Genomic DNA, 27,609 nt, shown 5'->3' on the forward strand with positions numbered 1-27,609 from the left:
AGGGAACCTGCACAGGTTTAACTATATCATTTTCCTCACCTTCATAACTTTTGGGGTTTATCCTGAATGTCTGTTATATTTGCCCCTTTCCACAAAAGAAGGGTACTTCGGGAGGGGGTGAGGGTGGGGGGAATAAATGCCTTTAGAATTCTTAAAGATCAAACCCAAAGTAACCAGCTGTAGCAAAACCCAGCTTGCTCATCCTTTGCCAAGCTGAAGGCAATCACAGAAAGAAAACAAGAGAGATTTCTTTTTCTTTCCTCTTCCCTCCCCTTTAGAAGTACTAACAACTTTTCTCTTCTTGCTTAGCCACTAAAGGAGGAAAGTGATAATCCCTTTGAAATTCAGCACTTAACACCTATCCGGTAGGTGATAATTGCTGCATTCCAAGAGGATTAGCGCAGTGGAACCCACTTTACGGTGAAGTCAGGCCATTTTAAACAGAGTGAAGTTTTGCTAAAACCAGGCATACCCAGGGAAATTTTTAGTTTCCCTACTGGTTTTCTGTAAACAAGGATCTTGTAGCTTCAGATGCATTTTCACCACATCTGCAGAAAAGCTGCTGAACAAATGAACTGGTTAAAACAGTTATTTTTGTTCTAAATAAAAATAGAGTATTCCTAAAGAAGTACAAACTAGTATAATTCTATCAGCATTGTTTATTAAAAGTGCATAGGTTACTGTAGCCTAGTTTTTCTTATAGAAAGCAGAATATTTCTGTCATTAACATTTGGCAGGACTATTGTGAACCAGGTACTCACAATAAAATAGTAATCAGTTATTTTACACTGATACTGTCAGATCCTGCAGATCAAATTGTATACCCCTACTCCTACTATAGGAAATACTTCGTATAGTAATGCATATGCCACCAGCAGGGGAAGGAAGTCCCAAAAAAAGTGAGTATGAGTGATGAAAGTTCTCTGAAAGAAACAGAATAGTTTAGGGGTTTTACTCCACCAGCAGAGATTTAGGCTAGATTTTAGTATTAGGATTCTTCCACTGCGAGGTATTTCACACAGAGCATGGGGCTTCAAGGGGGTTTCCTCTCCCTGAACAAGCCAAGACAACAAGGGGGGCATGGAAGATGGTGCACACCCACATCTCAGCTCTCCTGACACCAGAATATGATTAGGAGGAGCATCCAAAGGCAAAAACCACCCTGTACTTGAGACTGATGGCATTTGTTTTGCACCCCACAGCAGGCCAGCTTGACAAGATTTAATACAGCAGATTTCCAAGAGGAATGTGGCTTTCACTGCGTTCATGTTTTTCTTTCAAATACTTTACTTCTCCCTTCACTAGCACTGACCCTCCCCTTCTGTTTCCTCCTTTTAAATCCAGCGTTAAAACCACTGTCTAATCCACAGGTCACTTCCCAGGCTAGGCTCAGGACACTGCAGTCAGGGCACAGGAAAATTTCATGGCACACAAGATGATGATATATAAAATTGAAGGCACGATCACCATTCCCTCCTGCCACCATCATTCATATCTGTCCCCATTGACTGTTCACTTGTAACAGCACAACTGCTGATGAAAACACATGGTGAGCTGTTTTCCCAAAACAGATGACAGTTAATAAAACTGGAAAAGGGGTAGGAGAGAAGGGGGGGAGGGGGCCTGCTGGGCAGCATTTTTAACCTAGATCTGATCCTGTGCAGAGTGGTCACACAGATCTGTACAGTCACAGATGTACAGGAATGGCATCCCAGTGCCTGCAGGAAACAGAATAGAGGCAAAATTACATAAACCAACCCTGCCTTAAAAAAAGGCTGTAAATCACAGCCTTACTTCTTCAGAAAGATTATAAACAACAGAGCTCTCTTATTTGATTAGGGAACCATTTATCCGATTCCTTTACCTATCATATTTATGCGATACATTTATTAACACATCACCTACTAAAACATGGATTTATTTCAAACTTGCTTTTCATTAACTTTCAAGCTGCTGTTATTTCCTCTCTCTCTGGGCATGTATGAAGGCTCCAGCTATTGATCTGTGCAGAAGAACAACCCCTTTCAGTATCCCTAGCCAAATGTCCATTTATTTTACAGGATAAAAAAATATCATGAAATGTTTAATAGGTTAAACTTGTTTATGTTTAAACCTGTTTATGTACACATATATTTCTTCTTTATTTTTCTCTTGGATTTGTGAAGTATGCTTAAAGTTTCCTTGCTTCACCACCATGCAGCTACTGCTAACTAACAGACTAAATTGAGAAAAGCCAGCAGCTGTAAATGTCAAGATTGTGCCCTCCTTACTATGGATATTTCTTTCCACCGAGCCGACGGATACTCTGATCATCATATATGGGAAGTGAGCACTTAGGACTGATGTCAAAGAAACTACTTCAACATCCAGGCAACTTTTAAAACCAGGCAACTCTTGAAGATAACTCCAAACAGCCAAGTAGATTAAAAATGGTGACTGAAGGCAGAATTTACTCCCAGGCAAATTGCCAATATTTTTTTCTAAAAGGTAAACTCAAGCTTTTAATTAGCATGAACACTCCTCCCTGTGAGCATTGCCACTGCTTGGATAAATCTTAAAAAGGAATAAAAATGGCACCCCACAACTGCACCGTGGAGCTTAGATTTCCAGCAAACACAAGAGAGAAATTACAAACCACTGCCTACGAGCAGAGCCATTGAAGCTCAACATTAGTATCACAGAATTTAATGATAGTAGCAGTTAATAGTATAACCAAAAGCAAAGAAATCTTTAAAAAGCAAACAGACAGAGACACAGTCAAGTGACTATAAATTGAAGAAGAGGTAAAAAAATGCATTTAAGCCTGGTGATTTACCTACTATTGTTATTGGTATTTTTTAGTAGTTACTCATTCTTCTGGTTCCATAAATTAAAATATCCTCTAAAAAAGATAAATCAAGGATCATTAATATCTTCTGATTTAATTTCCCTTCCTCCCACAGTTCTAAATGAAGTGAAAGTTATCCTCAGCCTGGTCTGTCATGGTGGGCAATGGTCCAAATCAAGAAAACTGGGTCAAGCATTTTTTAAAGCCAGTATTATATGCTTTAGCAAACATAATTATCTATTTGTTTCTAATATAATACTGTTTCACACTTAAGATTTTGAATAATAATGTCTTCTAAGACTGGAAAATTAATAAGCTATTAATGAAAATAATATATATCCGCTTCTCTAAAATTATGCCTATAACATGATTATCTTTTTTTTTTTTTTTTTCCAATTTATATGTCCACTGCACCATTTTATAATTATTAGAAGATACCCCAGGGCGTATGTTGTGCTGGTGTACAGCGACTTCTCTGGTGGTGGAAATCATTCAGCCCATGGACTAGTGAATCACAAAGCACCCACGGCTTAGCAAATCCTCGCAGGACACGTGTCACGTCGTATCTTACTGCTTCAACACAACCCTTGCACTCCTACCATATCACCAGTAGCAAAACACTGAAGTACAGATGGGCACCAATGACATCACACCCCCTGGAATGCATCCCTGCATCCCTGCTCCCATCCTAGGCTATTAAAAGCCCAAGACATCTCTCTCTGTGCTCGGGATGAGCATTTACATTTCATACCGATGTACGTGCAGGGGTGTGTGTCTAAATTTTCATCCAGGATGGTTGTGTGGATGTTGGAATTCCCAGTGCTCTTTTGCAGGTGTTTAAAGCCACCTCCAGTCAGCCCAGTGACGCCTGTACGGTGAGAGTGCCAACGAGTTCCTACATCAAACATGCCTGGGAGGTGCTTGCCCAATAGCAATGGGTACAACCAGAGCTCTAATCACTGCTGAAATCATTGATAGCACTGTCTATCCACACTATGACAGACAAAAGCTGAAATGTATTAAACATAGCAATCCATCATCCCGCAGATGGGAAGCAGGAGCCAACAGAGTTCAGAGGCAGCGACTCCCGCTGCTAACAATGGCTGAAGCACTGACAGTTCAACACTCCTTCCTCCCTGCTCCTCACCACGCTCTTCTCCCAGCTTCCCAAGAGCAATACAGGAACAAACAGCCCCCTGAAGAAGTAGGATTTAAACGCTGTAGACTTGCTGATGGATGTCCATAAAGAAGCTTTATGAGACAACCGGTTCTCTTAAAAAAAAAATTAAACAAAAAATAAGGAATTGTGAACTCAAATGCTCAAGTACCAACCAAAAAAACTCCCACCAAACTTAAAGCTGTGAGGTGTGTAAATCTTATCTGAATACAGGAGAAGCTTAGGAGCTAAATACCTAGCACTGGCAGCTGGAGACAAGTTACGAACAACAGTGCTCCAAATTAAGAAGTAATTTATGTGGAGTACATCATTATTTTAAGATGAAGGCTACAAAGCTTTAAAGGGGAGAGGAACGACCAGCAGACTTTTAAAGAAAAATAAGTCCGGAGCAAAGTAATGCTATTTATGAAAGTTGACTTTTCTTTCCTGATTTGTTTCTTGTAGGACACATGAGTCACACTATATAGCCAAAGGAAAAACTGCAACTGCTAACACCACATTAGTAAAGTATAAAAGGGAAAGACACTTTTCTTAGCATTTCAGCCTTGTCATTTCCAATTTTCTGCTCTTTGGACATGCTTGTATTCAAATTCTGGAACATCTATTCAGCATATCAATCCTAATTAGACAATCTGGGTCTGGAAAGGATGAGAGCTGGGTCATTTGCATAATTTAATCATAAATACTCAGTGATACATATTTCCAAATGCATTTGTACAATTATCTTTTCATCCTTGGGGCAATGGTATTAATATGATTAGGCAATATTTCTGGAAAAAACAGACAAGTATGCACTCTTTTTAACTGCAGCTTAGGGCGATATGAAAAATTAATTAATTTCTGAAGAAAATCAATTTCTGTACGTGACCACATTAGACTTTGCTAAACCAAGACACAGAGTCCTTTCTCAATCAGAACATTTTATCATTCTTTTCCAAATTCTGATTGTTATATGTATGCTTCAATAATAAAACTGTTAGATTATTTAAATTATCTTAATACGTAGGCATGGAAAAGCGACTATTTCTTTTTCGTGTTACCCTGACAGACATTGTGTTTTAAAAAATGTATTGTTTGACCAGTCAATAGCATTTGGTCTGAACTCATCTTATGTGATCTTTTATTAATGCACATTATACCGATTGAATTCAAGGACAGCAGGAAATAATTCAGCTCTGAAAACCACAGCTGAAAAAAAATAGAGCCACGCTAAGCTAAAGTATTTTAAAATTAATATAAGGTTGCTCCCTTGTTTGTTTTGCTACGAAGAATTAGATAAGGTGTTCCTTCAACAGAAGCATACTCATTACAAAAATGTTGTGACATATGTGGGATACAGCCAAGCACCCAGGTGGCTAATCTCATTTTTAGAAGAAAGATACTGCTTTGTATGTTAATTGGTGAAAAAAAAAAAAAAAATTACATTTATGTTTTCATATGTACCATCTTTATTTCTTCTCAATCAACAGAAAAAGTAGAAATTACTGCATGCAAATGTTCAATATTCATTTAATTTGCATGAAGGTGCTTGAACAATTTTTTTATTCTAACAAGCTCATTTTTCATGCGTTTTGTCTTTCATCCTAATCTAGCATCTGTCATTCCTTTTTGAAGTTATTATCGGCCCAATTCCCTCTTGGACATGGTTGCTGGGTGACCGGTATCTTAGCACCCACTTTGACAGGAACAGATGTGAATCTGATCAAGAGATTTCCCATGAGTACCTGAAATCACAAACAACTTTCGGGAAAAACAAACAGCCATGCTGTCACCGTCCCTCTCTCGCCTTCCTTCCCATCCCTTCCCCCACCCCCCCCCAAAAAAAACAAGAGTATGAAGAAGTTGAGGCAGAGTTATTCGGCATCATTAAAATTCATTCTTTATTTGGCAGGTGAGCTCCCCAAATGTCTTGTGAGTATTTTCTGCCTTCAAACAGCGACTCTCGGCTTTAAGTTTTAACAACCACCCTTTGAATTCTTCCAAAGACGACTCTTTGCTTCTAAGGTCACCATCTTCTAAATGTTCCCGCGCTGAACTTGTTTTCATCACATGAATGCTCTCATTTAAATCAATGGGATTACTCTTGTAAGCAAATTTCACATGCATACAAGCACCCACCAGTTGTTTTATAAACACCTAACTCACATTTTGATTACAAATAATTTTCTTTGATCGCTCCCACACTTGGTTGCCAGTATCTGTGAAACTCCAGCTTATTTTTTTCTAGCTATGCCATGTGAGTACCAACACTGACAGTTTTTTAGGACCTGCCTAATTTTATTCCTATAAACTGTTCAACTGAGATGCTATATTTATATTTATATATATAAAGCACCTATGTTTAAGATATTGTCAAATATTCTTTAGAACCACTCTGACAGCAGAGGTAAGAAGAGGAGTCAGCCTGTTAGTACCTCAGCACTTCTGCTTCCAACCAATTAAAAAAAAAAAAAAAAAAAAAAAAAAAAAGCCTAAAAGCCTATGGGCAAGTAGGACTCCTTACACAAACAAAAGTTCCCTTCCTGCTTGCAGGAGTAGGACTTTTAAATGCAACCCACTAGCACAATAACTGTATTTATTGTTGCACGTGTGGTACTGAAAAATAAGATATCTGGGAATTACAGCTGTCTCTGACATAAACTTAAAACCATAAAAAGCATAGGAGTGAGTTTCCAAATTAGTGAATTTCTAAAAAAAAAAAAATGTATCTAACAAAGTTCTTCACTCTAGTCTCCTCGCTGAGGCATTATCAATGCCTGATATTTACATGTTTAGTGTTTAGTGCAGAAGTAATCAGGAAAACTCAGTCTATGTTCCAACAGGAGCTTCTTTTATCTCTATATGGATACCACCCCTGGAAAAGAGATGATTAAAGGAGATCAGGGTATTCCATTCTTTCAGGTATATAATAAAAACACAAATACCTTCTTCCCATCCAGCATCTCTGCCACAAGAATCTCCGTCCCACATCAAACTCCAAAGCAAAGCTCATTTCTTCTTGTTTTCCCAGGCACTACTCTAAACACACTCCTACTTGGCAAACAGAAAGGACACGGTTGTGATCCAAAAACTGAGAATTTGATCATACATATGTAAACTTATAAGGCTGCATGTACGAGTGACACCGGGTAAATGTGCTTTAACATGCTGTCAACCAGCCTTTCACTTTTGTCTCTTTGCTAAACTACTCTTCAGCATGTTCCCAGCCCCATTGCCTCAGGGCTCTTGTCCCTACTGCTAGGATTAGCAACTGCTGCTTCCAACCAAGAATCCTCTGTGTTTGAAGTTTCCACGGCACCTCATAAAATGGGGCTTCCGTGAAGGATTGTACGTTTTCATCTTCATTTTTTCAGAAATCAAGAGAGCTGCGTGAGGGGAATCCACAGGAGGAGAGGAAAGAGAGAGTATAGATTTCAGAACTTAAAGATCTGAATTTGTTCCTTCCTTCTGAGTTGTTTTCTGATCAAACAGATAACAAATGCAGTTTTTCCTCTCTAGTTTAAAGGCAAACAAAACTTAAGACAAACGTTTCAATCACAATAAAGCACTCACTGCCACTACAGCTCGTTATCAAACATTTCCCATATTTACCACCAAAATCAGAAAGCAGTCAAAACGTTTTATTGCTAAGTCAAAAGCTTTAGACTAGTCTCATCTCAGCTTATTCTGGATACAGTCAAGTTAATGTATCTTCTACCCAACTTATGAACAACAGAAGTACAAAGGAAAAGCCAAGCAACTGAGTGCTAAAGAAAAACATTCAAGCCCCTGAATTCAACTAAACCTTTACCTTCCATCTAAAATAATTTGGGAACAAACCCATTCTGTGGGTCTTGGAAAAAATGTCTCCCTCTTTACTCACTCAGAATATCAGAATCACACAGTAGTCAAGCCTGTTGATGACATCAACAAAAACTGAATCACTAAAAGCATAAGGCTGAGTTAAAGAAAGACCAAAAAAAGAGCTTAGGGATCAATACAACTGCTGTTTTGAGGTGAATTAGAAAGGGACATTATGTACACATTTATAATAAAAACATAATGGTGGTACATAACCACTATTTAGAAGATTTGCCCTTCACTCTGACAGTCAAAGGAAGTGCAGGCCCTATGATGATGCCTCATGAAACAGTTTGGTTATCCAGACTGGCAAAGTAATAAATGTCTTAATACAAACTGTACAGGAAAAAATCACTAGTGTGAAAAGCAAACAGAGTAAAAAAATAACTTTGTACTTGTTGTGATGCACCATTACTCCCATCTCTCCCCTTCCAATCTTTTTTTGCCTGGGCCAAAAATGTGACTACAAACTCAGGAGGAGGTGACAGTGGGAGCAGTAATTCCAGATAAAAGCCTCCTCTGCAACATTCACATTGAAGAGTAGGAAGTCTAGAGCCAGGGATCATCAACTGAGCTCTTTAGGTCAATCTGAAGTGTTAAGATGGTGCATAAAGAGAAAAGCAGTCTATACTAGATGAGTAGTATCCAAATCTGTCACTCATTCACTAGAAACAGGCAAGCTTATGCAGGCACTTAATGCCCATTTCAGCACTGAAAATGTCATTCAAGGATGGGAAAGATTGCCTGAGAACAGGAAATGGTTTCCATGAGAAGGAAGAAGCATAGCCTGGAAGGTTTGGAGAGCCTCTGTGGGATAGTAATTGCTGAGGCAAACTTAAGCTGAACAAAGCACTCACTTAGTTTGTTAAATAAATGAAAATGTAAGCTACTTCTAATTTTATTGTAATCCTGTAACTATGTACTCTCAGGTCTTTGCGAAGATGCCCTTTTTAGGTGAGAAGAAACCATTCTCTGTCCTTAGGGCCCACTGTTACAACTCAGCTGGCATATTCCAGCCTAGCACTACACTGGCATAAACACTTGGACATTCTGTATACCAACACTTCACCAGAGGCTCTCTCACTCCATGGTGACACCTGCTCACTCGTGAGATACTCTGGTAAGCACTCGCTATAGAGTATTTAGGTTTCAAGCTCAAACCACAGTACTGATAAGGAAAGCCTTGGTAGCACCTACTTATTATAATCATGGCTTGCAAGAGGAGGTCTAAACCCAGATTTTCCATGTCCCAAATTTTTAGTCTAATTGACTAGTCATCTTCCATCTTGGAGGAAGAAAGGAAGGGGTCTTGGTGTCTTCTTGAAGATTGTCTCACTGGGTAACCCTTTTTGAACCTTGAGCCATTGTGTTCCATGTCCCTGGTGAGCAGCCTAATGACCCATCTGCAAAGTCACTCTCTTCTCTATAGCCCATAAAACATGCACTGACTACAGCTACTGCCTGCTCTGCCATTACATACACGTTTCACATGCAGGAAAACAAAGCCCAAGTTATTAAACCCAGAGGAGAGTTCACCATTTGAGTATTTAGCCCATACCGGACAAATTCTATCATTTAAACTTTCCACAGCTTAATTATATCAAGAAACCGTTAGGCATTTTAAACAATTAGAACACTGAACTGTTAAATATTAGGCACATGACCCATACCTAATGTAAAGTAAGTTTCTAAAAATGTCCTCAGAAAAATTTAGTGGAAAAACAGGTGTAGGAGAGAATTCAAATGTGACCCATAAGGCCGCAGTATTTGGAAATGAATTGGGATCAGTTCATTCCTTTCCCAAGGGGTAACTTGTATAAATGTAATTCTATGGTTTCATAAAACCAGGTCAAGTTTCTGTCCCTTGAGGTCCTTTGGCAATTTGAAGCATGGCAGCACTTTTTCCTGGCTACAAGTTGAAATCTGCATGCGTTCTGGATTTGTGGAAGGAAATGATTAGCTGAGCTGAAAAGACATACCCATCCTGATTACAGTACACCTTCCACACAGAAAACCACTTACAAGGCTGAAACATGATTTCACAAAACAGTATTTAGAACTAGCTGGCTGTTTTCATTCAAGCTGATGAAAATGCCTGAGTTTCTCACCTCTAAAAAAACAAATATTTTCCTTTCATCAGTTGGCACACCAAAAAAAAGAGCAGACGACCTTATCACGTAATGCCAACAGTTTTACCTGACAACTTCTTTCTTATTTAATGTCAAAATGTTTTTCTCATGGAGTCATGCTTTGGAACATTTGTGAATACATGTAGGCTTCACGATGCATTTCATAACTATTATTTTATTATGTCTTAGGACACCACTGTATTCTCCTGATTTTTGTAATAAAACATGTAAAATAAGACATGAGGCAAAACCATACAAGAGGTCACCAGAAAAGACAAGACCTGCACTTGGCAGACCTACACCAGCAAAAGCTGAGCAGCAGAAACCTAAATGCCATAAAGGCTCCACTCCTCTTGGAACACTTTGAAGTTACATCCTGGAACATCAGGTCCCATGCACTGTGTACCAGGGTCTGAACTTCATTGCAGTGAAGCCAGAGTGATAGTGTGTTGAGTTTGACTCAAGTGAGTAACACAAATCACTCCCCTAGGAGACCATAGGGGTCCCTTCTGTGTCTAACAAAGTCTCCCCACCTTATGTAAAGGTTGTATTAGCAAGCTCAAACATCTTCCAATGCACACCTGCAAGTTCATCCATAGGTGGAAAGCCAGGAGGCACCAAGGGATAGCCTCTTCTCAACCCACTGACAGCATTACCTCTGCAGACACCTCTACAGGAGGAACCAGCTCCCATGAGGTAGCCTTTAACAACGGATCCTAACAGTGGAAGAAATATAACAGACAAAAAAAAAAATAAAAAATCAGGGTCTTCAATCAAATTACTTCCTCAGCATTCATAAACTTGAACTCTACATTCATTCTCACCATGAAGGTGGGCTGCTTCTTCTTCCACCCTTTCCTCCACTCTGTTGGGATGATGCCACAGAAGCTCTGAATGGTAAAATCTGTTTAAAGTTTATTAATTCTTAGCACATCCCACCTGTTGTACCTTGAGGTGGCCTCAAGCCAATCCAACAGCTGTGGCTATACCCAAACATCTCAAGTAAAAACCTCATTGATGCCCTCCACAGGAAATATAATGACTCCTTCCTTACACAGTTTGCTTATGTGCTCCTGAAACAGCTATATGCTGTTGAAACTGTACTTCTAATATATTTTCCTCATAGCTTCTCAAAAAAGTACTTTATATATAGCTGTACTTTAAACTACTGGTATCAGAAGCTTCATTTTCTACTACTATCTTTATTTTTAACTAATGAAATTTGGTTTTGGAGCACATTAATTTTGAAGGGAATCAGCCATCTGCAATACTCAGTAATGTAAGACAAAATAGTTTATTAGCATTCCATGCCTATTTTAAATCTGGCCTACTAAAATATATGTATATAAACTAAAAAAAATTTTTTTAAACCAAAAAAAAAAACAGTAACAATGAAACAAACCAAACAACTTATCCTGCTTTGAATTAGAACAATATACAATAAAACTTGAAACAGAATCATGGCATTAGTCTTGAGGGGTAGACACAGTCGCAGAGAAATAATTGAGTCCTACATATAATCTACATTTTAAAAGCTGTTCCAAGCAGCTAAGGGAAAATATATATATTAAACCCAACAGGCAACATATTACTTTTTATTTTCATCACTCCTTATTAAACACTTAACACCACCTGAAGTATTTTCCTTCCCCCCCCCTTTTTTTTTTTTTTTAATTTTTTAATTTTTCATTTTGAGCAGAAATTTAAGGGAACAGAAAACAACTGAAAAATGGTTTCACTTCCTTCTCACCAAACTATCAGTGAGTATCAGAACTAGAATGTGGAAAGTGACAGCCATGGCACACATCTTAGAAGTGCCCATTCCCTTCAAAAAGATATAGGCTGCTTCTGTTCTACAAGAATGAATACAAAACATCCCAGCAGAGCAGTGTGAAGCCAGGGGTTATACCAAATTCTGATGTTCATTTCTGCTGAGACATTGCCCTGATTTCCTAAAATTAATTAATACAAAAGAAGACAATACTCCCATGAACATTAAAAAAAAAAAAAAAAGCAGCATCATGACTATTTTATGCAACAAGTGTTAATTTACGGGACACAAAATCTAAAGCATATTTTAACACTTTCAAACTGTCCCTACAAATGCAATAAAATACACAGAAAAACAGCTTTCTACCAAAGATGTCAACTGATTCTTTTATAGCACTTCCAATTATATTTTGCAAACGCTTAGTTTAAAAGAGAGATGTAGGCTGTAGAAACAGGACTATCCACATTTTTAACATTAAGCATGTGGTTTAAAACCAGAGCATTTTGATTTTAAAGTACATAGGTAAGTCCTACAGGTGACCTCCAACAAGGAAAGGCTTTTACAGCAAGGCAGGAGACTGGAAACAAATTGTATACTTCATAAGGACAGATAACACTGGCATCTATTAATATGTTATATAAAACCAATTCAAATATTTATATTCTTACTACATTTGGAAAACTATAATTAAAAAATAATAGTTTTAATGAGGTCTTTAAAGAATGCTGAAACTATTAATAAGCCTGACAAGATTAATCACCAATATAAATAATAATGCATTTTTGTACAGCTTCTAAAAATACAGCACCTATAACCTGAAAACATGAAGTCTCCTATATAAAATAATCTAGCTCTTTATTTAAATAGTAATAAATTAATAAAAGAACAACATGAAATCAATGTTACAAAACATAATTAAACAGTAATCAGTATATATTTTTTACCTTTCCCCTTTGTAATTTATATACCTACTTTTTGATCCCTTACAACTCTTTTATGCAAGATAATAATGTAAGGCATATTCCAAAAATAGTAATGAAAATAATTTCTAGAAATATGAATGATAATAAATGAAAATAATTTCTACAGAAAATTGTAAATAAAAACATACTCTGAGAGACACATCCTGAACAACAGACGTTGGTCCAAATGTAATATACCCATTACCTGTTCTCAGTATGGTCTCATTAACAAGTGCTCCAACATGAACATTATTCAGACCTACAAACTTCAAACATGACATTGTAACGTTACAAATATATTTTAGCTGTCAATTATGCTAAAATGTTTGCAGCTATCCACCTTCTCCCCCTCGTCCCTCTTCTTACCAGTCCCATCCAGTTTTAATATGTAAATCAGTAATTTCTTTCAGCTAGGTAGTATGCATGCTCACCTATATATGGCTCTCACAGTTGGTCATACAACCTATGGAACAAATTACACAATAAAAACACAAGCCTAATAGTTAAGAAGCATTTTTTTCAGTGTTTTTAATATTACATACAATTCTTAAGTGACTAAGAAAACCAGTCAGAAAGCTGAGGTTAAACGCAAGATTATTTTGAGGAATTTAGGCTGAATTTAGCCATTTGGCTGATTTAGAGAATAATTCTACAAATTCTAAGGATGAGTAAGTAATATATCATGACCAAAACATCCTCTAACTTTAATGAAAAAAATAGAATCCAGTAACTGTGGAGAGGTGCACCAGGAAATTTTAGTTGCAACTGCTCCAAAATCTCTGGACTATGGCTACTTTCAGCCTTCCAATGAATGTAAATTCCCACTGTTTGGTATCTGTAACAAAAAAAAGCGTTTGTTTTTTTTGTTTGTTTGTTTGTTTTCATACTGAAATAACTTTCTTCTTTATGAGGAAGGTGCAAAGAACATGGGATGCCAAGAAAATATCTACATGAGATTAGTTCTGGAGTAAACAGAGTTTACTTTGGGCAGAATACCATACAGAAAGTTATGTTGATGATATCCACACCAGTATACTCAAGAGATGCATCCTCAAAACTTGAGACCATTTTATTACATCAAAATCATAGCATTAAGATAATTTAAAAAACAGTCTTAGACTATTTTAAGAAAGTTTCCATTTATTCCTAATAAACTGTTTGGATACACACAATTTACAGGATCTTTCCATACAACTCTGCAAATGGTACAGTGTGAAGTTATACACCTGCCGCAGTAGGATGTTGACTCTAAATGTAATTTTCATAATATGGTGTTTAAAGCAATGTGAAACAAAATACATTTTGTGATCCATCCTCTCAATCACAACTCATGCAAGCAGCTTCATTAGTTTTGGTGAATGCATCTTGAACTGCCACTCAGTACCTTTTCAGTCCAATATCCCATCTCTAAAACAGACCAATGGAAAATCACAGGACAGAATGCCAGTACACAGTAGTTATGGAGTTATCCTGCCCTGGTGTAGGATACACCCCTGTTTCCCAGCTTATTGCCATCAGTGATTTAAAGTGAAGAATTCCAAATTAGGATGTAACTGTACAGCCAAAAGCTGATCCTTCTTAGTACTACCCTTTTTCTTTTTCTTACATACAAAACAAACAAAAAAAAAAGTTTAATAGTTCACGGTTTTTCACCATTAATGCTAAAATTCCACATGTAATAGATTAGTCTTCAATGTTCTTCACTGCTTATGAAATGAAACATCAGCACTTGTTAGGAGATGCCCCCAGCTGAGCACTGCATCAGATAAATAAGCAGAACATAGTGGGTAAAGGATAGTTTCTTCTTGAAGCAATCTGGATTTTATCATTTTAAGTCACAGGCATACCTTGGTTCTACATATAAAGATTTTTGGTTTATGTTTCAGGATTCTTGAAAATAATTTAAATGGTGATAGAAAAAGAAAAATTCTTCCTTAATGCATGCTGGAGAAATTATCTATATATGAATTAACTCTCTGGATCATAATAGCTTTTTGCAGATGACTCTTCAGCTCTATCATTTAAATAAGTATTTAGGCAACTAAACATTTACTGTCAATTCACATTATGTCAGTCCACATTATGGCGCTGTTACAGTGCGCACATTTAAAGATTATTGAAAAAATTACTGTTCATGTGCAGTATATAATTTGCAAAAGGTTAATAACTATTTTAAAGCAATGAATGGAATTAACTCATAATGCAAAGCAGATGCCCCAAATGTTATTTTTAAAACAAAACACATTTAACTTATAAAAGAACAAAGAGGATCGAAATCCAGTCCTGTTGCCTAAAAGCAGACAGGCATCATGGTTGTTTCAGACTTTTGGTTCACTGACTTATAGGATTTTGATAAAACTTGGTAGTTTTTCACTACTCCCTCTGCTATCCTGCAGCCAGAAATGATTTTTTACAGCTAAACTTGTAAAGCTCTACCACGATGAGGCAATAGTGAAAGCTGAAAGAAATTTACCTGCACCAGACCAGCAGAGATTGCAGAAATAATCTAATACATCTATGGTATAGTTCAAAAGGAAAATATTAAAATTCAGTCCAGTGTATGACAATTCACTGCTTCATATGCAATTCACTATATATTATGAGTCGCAGCGATAGGCAAGAACAGCCAGCTGGAACGATATAGCAACAGGAGAAAACAAAAGAAATATTAAATGGAAGTCAAACAAAATTATCACTTCCAACAAACATTCGGAACCCGCTCCAGATTACTAGAAGTGAAACAGATAAGTGGTAACTAAGATTACTTTGGGTGCATTTTGGTTTCCCGTGCTGAAGGATTGCTGCGAGAAGCACCCAAGGGTGCAAGAACAGCCAGAGGCCCCCCGGGCACCCACCCATAGGGGGCATGATGTGAGGTACCCACTCCCAGCAGCCCCCCCAAGAGCCCAGCCCTATGCAGCCCCCTTGAGCTCCAAAAAGAGAGAGGAGGCCCAAAATCAATCCAAGCATTTAAACAGAGATAGCAGAGGTTTGTGGAAACGACAAGGCTACCCACTGGGCTTTCACTGAATCCGTGCTCAGAAGTAAAGTTTCGACAGAACTGACAGCAGAACTGTGCTCTGCTGTATAAACTACAGCTACTGAGAAAAGATTTCTTAATAATTTAAAAAGAAAAAAAAAACCCCACAAAACTTTACCATTACACAAAGAAGTTAATCAAATTGCAGGGTAAAGTAACTTCCTACCCATTACTTGCAGCCCCTCACATCCCTGCCCAGGAACAGCACCGGTAGCGTTGCTCGATGGGCAGCTGACATTCACAGGGGAGAAGCGTTCCTTTCCTCAAGTACTGGATACTGGGCTACTGCCAGGGACTAAGTATCAGATTAAAGGGATAAATAGTCTGTTCTGTTGTAGTAAGGATGATCCAAAGATCTCACCTTCTAAGTTGTAAGATTCACCAATAAATAAACACCGTAAGATGGATATGAAAATTCTATAATTGCAAGTGGCTGAAGTTTTTTAGGGTCTGTTAAGTCTGAGGAAGCCATCTGCAAACCTTTCACTTGTTTACAGTTACTACAATTCATCCCCTGGCCTTCCAAAAGTTGTCTTTGCTTGTAAAACCTAATATATTTCTGCTGATTGAATTTTAGTAATCTGTGGTAAAAAGGAAGGTCATCAACATAAACCACAGATACTTTATATCTGACATTCCTTCCAGCTGCACTTGCTGACCTGTTCGCTTAAAATACCTATGATCTGTAGGAACCTACCGGGGTGAGATACTCCTTTAATTAACACAAACAGAAAAAAACTACACAAGCATGAAGTATTCTGTCAACAAGCACATGCTAGGTCCACATAATTTGAGAGAAGCAGAAGCTAGCAAAGGGAGACTGAATAACTGCAGTGTAAGACAGGCTGTGAGAATTGTTTTGTGTTCGGCATCTTTCCCCTTTATACTCCAGAATCGGTTACGTTGTTTTCCAGTATTTGTAAGTAGCTGCCAAACTGTGCAAATAATTCCCTGCTTTAAGTATGAATGCCAGTGAACTCATTCAAAATCATCTTCAAATGTCAGAAAAGATTAACATATCCTGGCCACAGGAGGGAGGTCAGAAGAAGGCACACGCTTTTAGGCTTTAGTGGGGTGGGCACGATCCAAAGCAAGCCTAAGCCTATGGGAAAACTCCACGAAGAGACCCAGCATGGCAAAATTCCACGACAAGTGCTTGAAAACACAAGAGACCAGAAACAATCTGGGATCAATAGCTTCCAGGTCATTAATCCTAGGCAGGTGACATCCAGTGCACTGCTCGCTACTCTCTTTTCATGCACACATTCAAGAAACCTGACTCAATTGGCATCTAGTAGCTTTAAGTATTTTCCATGTTTTGCCTTCATCCTTCCCCTGTTTGTTTGGCATACGGCTTTCTAGCATCCCATTAATGTCAAACCATTTAATCGGAATGTAAGCTAAATGCACACTTTGCTATTTCCTGGATTTCTGTTTGGCGACCAGTGCTTTTTATGAGGAAAATAAAAGCAAAGGTCAGTATGACCAGAAAAGAAAAGTCATCTTCCATAACGGAAGCTTATTTTTCCAGTGAACTGATACAGAAGCCTAATTTAGAATAAGGTCCTTTAGTATCATGTTATTATTAGTAGTATCACAAATAAACACAGAAACCAATTCGCTTTACAGACCTCCACATTAAGCATTCAATAGAAAATCCCTTGGTGTTTTATTGATTTTTGTTTTATTGATTTTTTTAAATAGCAATATCACAGTTAAAATGTATCATTTCACTGAAACACATCTAAAACTTTTCCATTTCCAAATAAGTTATTATAAATTATTTCCCCAGTAACTGGCAACTAACAATTCAATCCATTTAAAGAACAACAAAGTAATGGCTTTGTTTGGATGCCTTTTTTTGATTAAATAACGTATTAACCTTGATTAAGCTTTCCAAAAAGGGATTAGCGTATTCGAGTGCATCAGCTGATTATGAGACAAATATAACAGTGATAAGATGCTGGTTCAAAATTTTTGAAACCGATGAGCCTTAACAATTTAGCCGCTAGGATGGAGTTGGCTCTTACAGCTTCCATCTCAACAGCAATTGTCCACACAGGATACAAACAGACATCACCCGGCTAAACTATGCAGCAACTCAGAGTCTGGAATGGTCGCTTAAATCACTAAATGAAGTAGATCAAGAGATCCTATGTGATTACCATAACACCAGGAATAATTAAAAATAATTCATTAGTAAGGTAAGAAGAATGAAAATGAAATGTATTGGGAGGAGAAACCCAAAAAGTAAATACAGTTTTTATCTTCTGATGATATCATGCATTTTGACCGAAACTCACTGACCCACTTTGCTTTATTTGTCTATACTGTAATAATACATTTTGCATACCTATTGTATAGCCTTTCCATTAAGCTATTTGCTTAATGGATGTATAAATAAGTCTACTGCAATCATGCTTTTTAAGGGTCAAATCCTATCCACTTCTGAAGCCACTACTGCAATTTCTACTGCACTGGATGGTAATACAGCAGACCTCAGAAACAGCTGAAACACAGCCGATTCTGTGCTGTTGACATAATCAACCCATGTTACAACCAGGCTGCCAAACCCTCTTATAAGCCCTGCCAAGTCCAGGAATTGGAGTCCCTGTACTCCACACCACCATCACCCCCAAAAAAAATTTTTTAAATATTTCTCAATTTTTTATTTGACGTGTTTAAATTACAATTTACAAAGTATGTCTGTGGAAAAGTAAAACTTTCATCTGTTTAAGGACCAAATCTCGGAACTTTCGCAGTTGTTTTAAGTTAAACGCCACATACCAAAATAAAAGGGGGGGGGGGGGGGGGGGGGAGGAAGGGAAGAGCCACAACACAATCGTCTAAGAGTTGCTATTAATATTCATGTTGATTCCACATGAAACAACAGGAGAGTTACCCGAGCAGCTACAGTTATGTCAGAGCTTGGAAGTTATTCCAGGCTGTTTTGTCCTTCTGCCCTGAATATTCAGGAACTTCCAAGAATCCATCTAGCAACAGCTACTGCAGGGTGAGTACTCTGCTACGCCCTGCTCGCTGCTAATGAGACCCAACTACCCTCAGCTAACTCGGGCCGGGGGGGAAGGTCTTACACACAGACATCAGGGAAGGAAAGGAGCACGGCTGAATTCCCCACGTGTTGGCTGTTGCTACACCTTGGAATCTGACAATAGGAAAGTGAAACAAGCCCTCTCTGTTTATTTACGTATACTGAAAGTAGCAGCAACTTTGCCTACGAGGTCTTCGGTGGCAAGCTTGGGTTCCCTCTGAAGTTCCCACCACCCCTCTCCAGCGCAGCAGAACCAGAGCCACCCCCCCGCCCCGCTCCCACCCCCGGCAGGGGGAGCCCCCGGGAACTGGAGGCGCTTCCGACCGCTCTGATCTCGGGGTCACGACAGTTATGCGATCCCTTCTCTTTATCAAGCAGATTCAGCCCTGTAACCCACAAATTGAGAGATAACAGCCCCGGGCTTTCGCCTCCAGTTGCAAGGCAGGCTGTTACTGCAGCAGGAATTTCCTCTTCTGCGGGCTCCTTCTCGCCCCCCCCCCCCCCCTTGCCCCCCCTCAACACCCCTCCCTGGTTGTGCCAAGTTTGGAGCTCCAGCGACCCGCGGGGTGAGCGGGGAGGGGAGCGCGGCGGTACCCGCGGACCGCCCGCAGCCGGAGCGCTGCCCTCCCACCCCCGGCGCCATCCCCGACACCGCGCCCGCCTTATTCTGCGCGGTTACATGATTCAGCCTCGCCAAATCCCTTCCGCGCTGCCGCCGCTCCCCCCACCCCCCCGTCGCCTCCTCCCCGGCTGGCGGGGGGGCCGGGAACTGCTCGCACCTGCTCTTCAGGGACCGACCCACCTCCCCCCGGCTCCGGGGGAGAGCAGGCGAGCCCGGCCGCCTGGCACCTCTCCCCGCCACCCCAAAGCAAAGCAGCCGCTACCACCTCCTCCTCCTCCTCGTCTTCCCGCCTCCCGCCCCCTCCCCGTTCGCCATGTGGCAACTGCCTCATAGACCTATACAAAAAGTGCACGTGCCCCTTCAGATATATGACAGCAGCTGATGGCGAAGTGGCCTCCATCCAGCCCCGGATAGGGCCCTCCGTCCGGGGAGGCCGCTCCGCGCCCCATCCCATTTACGCGAAACCCGAGTGTCTGTGTACAACCCCACCATTCACCACCACCACCGCCCCCCCCTCTCCGGGTCCGCTCCCCGCCCACTCCTGCGCACCCTTCGGGCAGCTTTTTCCCAGGACTGTCCGTATTAAAGATCCATCCTGGGATAAACTTGAGGAAAGGGGATCGGTCTGAAAGCACTTTTTGGCCCAAATGCCCCCTCCCCTACCCCCTCCGCTCCACGCGTAAGCAGCGCTCTGCGCTACCCGCGGCTACCCCTGGCCCCCGGCACGCTTCGAGCGGGGGAAGAGAAGGGGACAATGACAAGGAGACACTGGCACGGCAGGCAGGAGAGGGGGCAGAAACACCCTTTCCCCTCATTCTCCCCCTCTGTCCCACCAAGAAGCAGCGCGGCCGGCTGCGGAGGAGGCCGGCTGGGTGCCGGGACAGGGAAGGAGAGGGAGGGGGCGAACGCATGTGGCCGCAGGGCGCGGGCCGCACATCACCCACCCCCCCCCTCCTCAGGCCGGCGCGGTGGCAGCGGGAAGCGGCGAAGCTCCCGCCCGGGCCGCATCGCGCGGGGGTGGGACGGGGGCGGTGGCGGCGGCAGGGGGGGGCCCGCGGAGTGTGCGTGTGCCTTGCGGCTGTTACCTGGCGTTGGTGCAGTCGTTGTAGAGGGTCTCGAAATCCTTCCTGGAGATGAGTTTGCAGCGGTTGACCCCGGGCTGGATGGCCCCCAGCCCTCTCAGGATGCGGACCTGCTCCACGTTGCAGACCACGGGCGTGATCTCCAGCCGCTTCAGCTTGGTGTAGACCGTGTGCAAGCCCCCCACCAAGTGCTTCAAGAAGAGGTCGAAAGCCTGGGGCAGGCAGATGAGCTCGCAGCCTTCCACGGTGAAGGAGGCCACTTTGGCCCCCCTCAGATCCACCATCTTGCACTCGTTATTCTGGGGGGTGTTCTCCACCGGGGACGGGGTCGAGTACACGGGCTTGCCGGGCAGGCTGCTGGCCGCGCCGGCCGCGCTGGCATTGGGAGTAGAGGTGCCGCCGCTACCGCCGCCGCTGCCGCCGCCGCTGCTGCCGCCGCCGCCGGTGCCCAGGCTGGGGCTGCCGCCGCCGCTGCCGCCGCTGCTGCTGCCGTTACCGCCGCCGCCGCTGCTGGTGGAGGTGACTGTGGCCGCCGCTGCTGCCGCCGCCGCTGCTGCGATGGGCTCCGGCCGGAATAGGTTTGTCCCCGAAGCGGCCGGCGGGGGAGCGATGGACGGAGACGGAGAGGAGGAGGTGGCCGACGAGGAGGTGGTGGTGGTGGTGGTGCAGGCGGCAGAAGTTGAGACCGGAGGCTGAGGGGGGACCAGCTGGGTCGGAGGGATCAAAGCAGCCGGTACGGCCATGGTCACATATACGGCGGGGGGGGTTAGGGGGAGGGGGGAAAGTTCCCACACACACACGCAGGGGAAAGGGGAAAATTAAAAAAAAAAATGTTTTTTTAAAAAAAAAAAAAAGAGGACAGGAGAGAGAAGGGAGGAGGGGGGAGAAATAGGGGGGGATAACCCCGGATCAGGTGCTGCGGCGAGCGAGAGAGCAGGGGGCAGAGTGAGAGAGAAACGCACAAAGTGTCCCGCAAGTGGGGACGGAGGAGGAGGAGGAGGAGGAGAAGTCCGCTCCGGGCGGCGGGGCTGGGGCCGAGGGGAGGGGGAGGGCAGTTTCTTTTTGTGGTCCTTGCTCTAGCACCACGTTAAAGACGAAGGTGAAAAAGAGGAGGTTTGAAGGACTTCGGTTCTCTCTGGCAAGTACATTGATCAAAGATTGAGAGGGGAATGACAGAGAGAAAATGAGCTGGGAAGTGCTGGCTGCCGCCGCCGCTCGCTCGCTCGCTGGACGAGTTGTTGTTGTCACACGGTGCGGAGGGGAGGAGCTCCGGCAACTTGAAATACCCTTTGAAGCAGCAAAAGGCTCACTCACTAGTATTAACCCAAATTATCCAACCAGGAACCCGGAGCAGGGAAACGGAGAGAGAGAGGGAGAGAAGTCCCTCTTCCTCCCTCCACCTCCCCCCCCCACACACCCCTCCTCTTCAGGAACCGTTAGATTACATGTTTCATATTTCACCCCACCAGAGACGAGATGTAATTTTCCCAGCCCTTTTCAGCAGTCGCTTGTCAACACAGTTTGTGGAAAAACACGAGCGTCTTCAGCGTTCCCCCAAAAGCCGGGCGGGAGCGAGGAAGCCGGGGCGCGGGGCGGGGGTTGGCCGCACACCTTGCCGGGGTTAGGGCGGACAAAAGCAGAAACCTCCGGACGGGTCTGTTGCTCTTGTTGTTGTTGTTGTTGTTCTCCCGGGACCACGCACGCTCCTCCCGGCGGGATGGGAGTTGCTGCTGGAAGGTCCGGCGGGCAGCGCCGAGGCCCCTTTGTTGCGCGGGCAGTGGTGGCTGCGCGGGGCGCGCAAGAGGAGCCCCACGCGGTAACATCTGCAGGAGACCTTCCTGCCAGCGGCCGCGGATCAAAGGGGAGGGGGCACTGCGAGTCACGCCGTCTACAAACCGCATCGGGGGGATGGGGGGGGGGGGGGGGTGGGGGTAGAAGGGCTTGCAGCGGCACCGAAGTAACTTGGGGAGGGTAAGGCGCCCGGGCAACAGGTAGCGACGCTGCGCAAAACCCGCGCAGAATCCGCGCAGCGGCGTCTCGCTCCGCTGCCCCCCCACCACCCCTCCCCTCTCCCGCGCCAGGTAGCGCGGAAAGTCAGCTGCTGCGCTTGCCCGCACATGCGCAATGGTGCGGTCGGCCTGGCGTGGCCGGGCCCGGTACGCGGAGGGGGTCGTGCCCGGCGGCGGCCGAGGGGGGATGGGGTGTTACGGCGTGTTTGGCGGCTTGCATGGCGGGGGGCGAGAGTCGGTCGGGAAAGCCGAGAGCTTCATAGCTGCCTGTCTTTGAGGGCACTTAAGTTTGGGTTTTTTTAAGGGGAAAAATGGCCATTCCGAGAAACTGGGGGGTCCGCAAAAATGGGGTTTGGTGTGTACGTAAATCTTCCGGTGTTAAAAATATACACTGACAGTACCTAGCTGATTGTGATGCATGTATGTGCCCATAGCTGCTGCTTTTTGCCCTTTTTTTTTTTAAATGTACATTATGTGAGATATGACTCATGGGATGACACATCTACAGAAGGGATAATCTGAACTGTAGTAATTCAGTGCAGGGGAATTTCCACATTATCATATACAAACTCTTCTCATATGTTCTACTTTGTTGTACTTCAAACTCTGGATAGAGTTTGTGGTATAAAATAAAAAAATATGTATTTTGGTAGTGAAATTTTAGCAATCCTGCACTAAAATCTCTAAAATTGGCAAATAAAACCAAGGAAGTACAAAGCCACAGTTTATTTTGAAGTCATGTGTGCCTACTATTGTGCAAAAAAATTATTTAGGTTGTTTTCAGGTGGTTTTGAGAATGTCTGTCTGGGGGAGCTTATCCAACTTGAGTTCCAGTGGTGGGACCTAGTGTTCCACAAAACTGGGAATTTATTGAAAACTGTAAATACACTTAATCTTTTTTTTTTTTTTTTTTTTAGTTATAGAAAACCATCTTTGTCCATGTTTTCTTTGCCTCAACTATCCTTTTGCTTCTCACCTTCTCTTACACATTATGAAGATGTGTAACAGTCCTTGAGAAAATGAGGAGCCAGATGTGTGACAGTGCAACCTGGAGATCCGAGTGAACTCTGAATTAGGAAACCTTCCATTTCATTTGTTCTCTGTCTTCCCTACAACGTGATCCACACCAGCCCTTCTGCTTTTCTTCTTCCTGAGTGCCCTCCCGGATATATAATCCTTGTGGCTCAAAGTCTTATAAAGAAAATGTAGTTTGAAAGGGTTTAAAGCCACAGGTTTGGGTTAACCATGATCATTTCAATGTAACAATGGGATTAGGAACCTAGAAAGAAAGGTTGATGAAAAGGTTCAAGACTTCTCAAAGCTTCTGGTTTGGTGTTTCTAGTGGTCCTGGGGAACAACTGGATTTATTTTAACTCACACATATAAACTCACATAAACACAACAACAAAACCTGAGGTTGCTCTTAGTAAACTTTTTTAGATGGCATTTCTCTTACTCACTGACCCTTTCATGTAATGATACATGTTGTGTGGGTTGGGTGGATTTTTTTTTTCCCTGATTTGATATCAGCAAAACTCAAAGTACTGTAACTTATATTTGAAAATTCTCCCTGTGTCAAGTGAAGACTTATGGTGCTGAAATCAATAAGACTGTTTAAAATTCAAAGACCTGCAAATCGTTCTGTTTGTCCTTTGATAGGGCCTGGGCTGATTAAAATGCGACCAAGAAAGCTTAATTGCTGCACTAATTAAGAAGTCTTTAATTTTTTTCCTGGAATATTGTTTGAAGCATGGTTTCTGTTCTGCTCATGTAACTGTTCAGGGCAGGTATTCTCTCTGTTTCTATGTCTTTTTTTTTTTTTTTTTTTTTTGTGTGTGTGTGTGTTAAAATGTATGTTAAAGGAGCAAGATATATTGACATTGATTGTAATTTATTGCTCTAAAAAAAGAATGATCTGGAGTTCACTATTTTATTAAATTACAATTTTGAGGGCAGCTGTAAAGGGTAAAATGCAATTAGAAAATGCATTGTAGCTCTCGCATTTTAAGGAATCTGAATACCTGACTGGCAGGAGATAGGATAGTATGTCAGCTCCCTCCCCTTCTTCTGTTATTATTGATAATTAAATATTTAAATTCATTCAGGAAATACAGAAAAGTATTTATCTTCTCAACATGTGTGAAGGAATGGACCAGAGGGAGGGGAAGCACACAGAAGATAGGCACCTGGTAAGGATGAATAGTGTATTACTGTGTTAAGTTCATCCACAATATTTTTCCTGCGTTTCTTTTGAATTTATTTTCCAGATAAATACTTGCATTTTTTCTTATCCTTTTCTAGTGACCTATTTAGTTCACCAGTTTCTGAAGAGAAGAAACTAATTTATTTCACAAAGCTTTCTGTCTGATCAATAGAGTAATGGTTTAGGTTTAATCATGCTGCATTATAATTCTGGCAAACAACTGCTGAACAGAAGATTCTTAGAAAGGAGCAAGTGCCATCAAAGAGAAGGTAAGTTCTGTTTTGCTTTTAATCTCCAGGGTTTCGCGCAGCAATTCTCCTCTCTGGAGCTATCTGTTATTTAGAGGGAAGACTGAGAAAGAGGGAGGGACCTCATCCTGAATCCCCCCCCTCCCTGCATCGCTGAGGAAAATAGACTTAGAGAAATGTTAAGTCGGTGAATTGGCATCTTTTTTTGCCTTTCCACCAAGATATTTGCTAAACATTGAAAACACAATGAAAACAGTTGAGATTGATGCAAAGTGTTGTACCAGTAATAAGAAACTGGATACTGCAGTACTGTTTTTCTAATTGTTGCATTATAGTCAAATTAGCACAGACCTTGTCCAATACAAATACAAACTGGATTCCTTTCAGTGACAGGACAAGTAGATAACATGCTTAATAGATACAAAGGGAGATTTACCATTCCAAGCACGACGTCACCCTAATTATGTTTACTCTAATTGAAAGCAAGGTTTTGGGGAACCTGAAATTACTCATAGGATATTTTTAATAACTGACTAATAATAAAGTGCAGCAAATGTTGATCACAACCCTTTTGGTCTTTCAAAATCTATTGGAAAATTAAATGAAAAGTGGAGTTTGGTACAAACAATGCCCCAGGGCAAAAAACAACTAACACTAGATTTTCCAGTCCAGCCATAACACAAATCAATTTGAGCACACTTCTATGGCCAGGCTGCCAGATTGTTATGACTGCTAATTCACTCAATCAAACAGTGCATTAGCACACCCGGCACAAACAGCTTTAACAATGGCATGGACTTCTGAACAGTCCACCATATATCATTAAAAACTCTCCACGTTCTGTTTTGCTGCAATATGGATTTAAGTATGGTGCCCGCCTAAAGAAGAAAAAAAAAAAAAGAAAAAAAAAAAAAAAAAAAAAAAAAGTGGTGGGAGAATGGGAATTAGGAAACTTCGGGAGCCATCAAAAATAACTTTTAAAGTCTTTAAGAACGAGAATCTGAGAGGAAATAACCACCTGGGCTGATTGCTTTAAAGTGCATCTCTCAGCTGGAGAGTTGAAAGCAGTGGCAGCACATCCCCAGCACAGGACTGGAAGAAGAATTGTTCTGGGCTTGGCAGCTCGCACACGCCCTGCCTGACCCAGGCACTTAGCGCAAGAGCATCTTTTGCCGGCTTTACTCCCGCGAGTCATCTCCCTGTCTCCCAGGGTATTCTGCCGACTGAGTAAAACGGGCAGGATTTAGCCCCAGAGGGCTTCCCTCAGTTATTCCCTTTCATCCCCACGAGAAGTGGGGATGCTCCGGGGATGCTTAACTGATGTTCTGACCAAGGACGCGCTGTACTGGGAGATGCGATAAACGACGGCTTTGGAGCCTTCTGATTCCATCCCTCCCTCCTCCCTGGCATCCGACACACGCACAGACACACGCACACCCCCACACCCACGCACAACCGCATCTATGCACATCGCAAACAGCAAACGCCAATTAAGCTACTTGCTTATTTACGGTGTGTGTTTGTTTGTTGGTGGTTTTTTTGAGCTTGTTGTACTTGGGGTTTTTTTAGGGTTTTTTTTTCCTTAAGTCGCTGCTCTGACTTAAGAAAATATGTTTGGAAGTCAGTAACTAAAATAATTCTCGTGTTAATTTGAGCCTTTCGGTCACGTTGTAGTTCTCGGAGCCGAATGGTGGAGCGGGTCGGGTTCCCTTCGGCTCGGGATGGATGGAGCAGGTGGGTGGGCACTGCCTGCTGACAGCTGACATCCGGGAGGGAAAGCTGCGGTACGAGAAGAAGATAACCAACTTCCCAGCGTGAATTAAACGGGGGCTGGAATAGACGGGGAGCTCTCTGTGATGTCTGAGTTTTACTTGGGCTCTCATTAGAGGTCCCCAGCCCAACGTGTTAATTCATCTACCAACAGGTAGAAGAAGTCGCCCAGAGCAATAATTACGAAGTACAAAGCCCCTGCCATTAAATTATGCTAAAGTGGTGATCTACTGAGATGCCCTTTTCCGTGCTTTCCCCCCGCCCGTACAGAGTCTTTTTCACTCAGCCGTTCGCTCCATCCTTAAGCTCTCAACCCAGGCGAATCGAAACAGAGACGCTGGAGAACCGAACCAGTATTTCAGCGTTCCTGGTCATCCAATACGCGCCCCGATTTCTGCCGGTGTCACGACCCGCTTTTCCTGCCCCGCGCCCGGGAGATGCGGGGTACCGCGGCACACACTCCCCCCCTCCCCCCCCCCCACCCCATTTCGTCCCTTCTTTCCTTCTCCGCTCCCTCCGGCCGCACCGGGCTCTTCAAGCCCCCGGCCGCGGGTCTCGGTGCCGCCGCCCACGGTGGGGAGAGAGGCGGCAGCGGCGGATCGGGTCCCCACGCCCGGCAGGGCGGAGGGCGGGCGGCGGCTCGGCAACCGCTCCAGCACTAGTTGTTTCCCTTAGTAATATTAATATTAACATTAATAATAATAAAAGCACACTAGGCTCTTTTTAATATATGAGCTGTCAGCCTGTGAAACGCAGCCTTTTCTTCCTCAAGTCACTTAAGTGAATGAAAAACGTTGGGGTGGTGAGGGGGATACCTCTATTATTCCTATAGTTCAGAAGCAAGTATCTTGAATTCTTCTTTGATGGGGGGCGGGAA

At 42.4% G+C, this 27,609-nt stretch overlaps 1 protein-coding gene and 1 long non-coding RNA gene across 7 annotated transcripts in view; one reads left to right on the forward strand and one right to left on the reverse strand.

The window, feature by feature from the left end:
• Window positions 1-21,336, reverse strand: part of DACH1 (dachshund family transcription factor 1) — a 352,846-nt gene extending 331,510 nt beyond the window's left edge. The window contains exon 1 of one of the 5 annotated variants that reach the window (XM_071740653.1): window positions 20,506-21,327. In XM_071740653.1, coding sequence (XP_071596754.1) covers window positions 20,506-21,245 — 740 coding nt within the window. In that variant the 5' untranslated portion in view covers window positions 21,246-21,327. Of the gene's footprint in view, window positions 1-20,505 lie in introns of all 5 variants that reach the window. The other 4 variants (XM_071740635.1, XM_071740663.1, XM_071740642.1 and 1 more) reach the window with 4 other exon arrangements.
• LOC139794724 (uncharacterized) lies at window positions 18,628-27,459 on the forward strand. 2 transcript variants are annotated; one of them, XR_011725234.1, is made up of 3 exons: window positions 18,628-18,759; window positions 24,617-25,140; window positions 26,637-26,954. It is a non-coding gene; the product is annotated as an uncharacterized lncRNA (long non-coding RNA). The 2 variants fall into 2 exon arrangements; XR_011725233.1 differs by lacking the exon at window positions 18,628-18,759 and having other exon boundaries at window positions 23,817-25,140; window positions 26,637-27,459.
• The last annotated feature ends 150 nt before the right edge of the window (window positions 27,460-27,609 follow it).

The sequence above is a fragment of the Heliangelus exortis genome, chromosome 1 (assembly GCF_036169615.1).
Source record: "Heliangelus exortis chromosome 1, bHelExo1.hap1, whole genome shotgun sequence".
Classification (NCBI taxonomy): Eukaryota; Metazoa; Chordata; class Aves; order Apodiformes; family Trochilidae; genus Heliangelus; species Heliangelus exortis.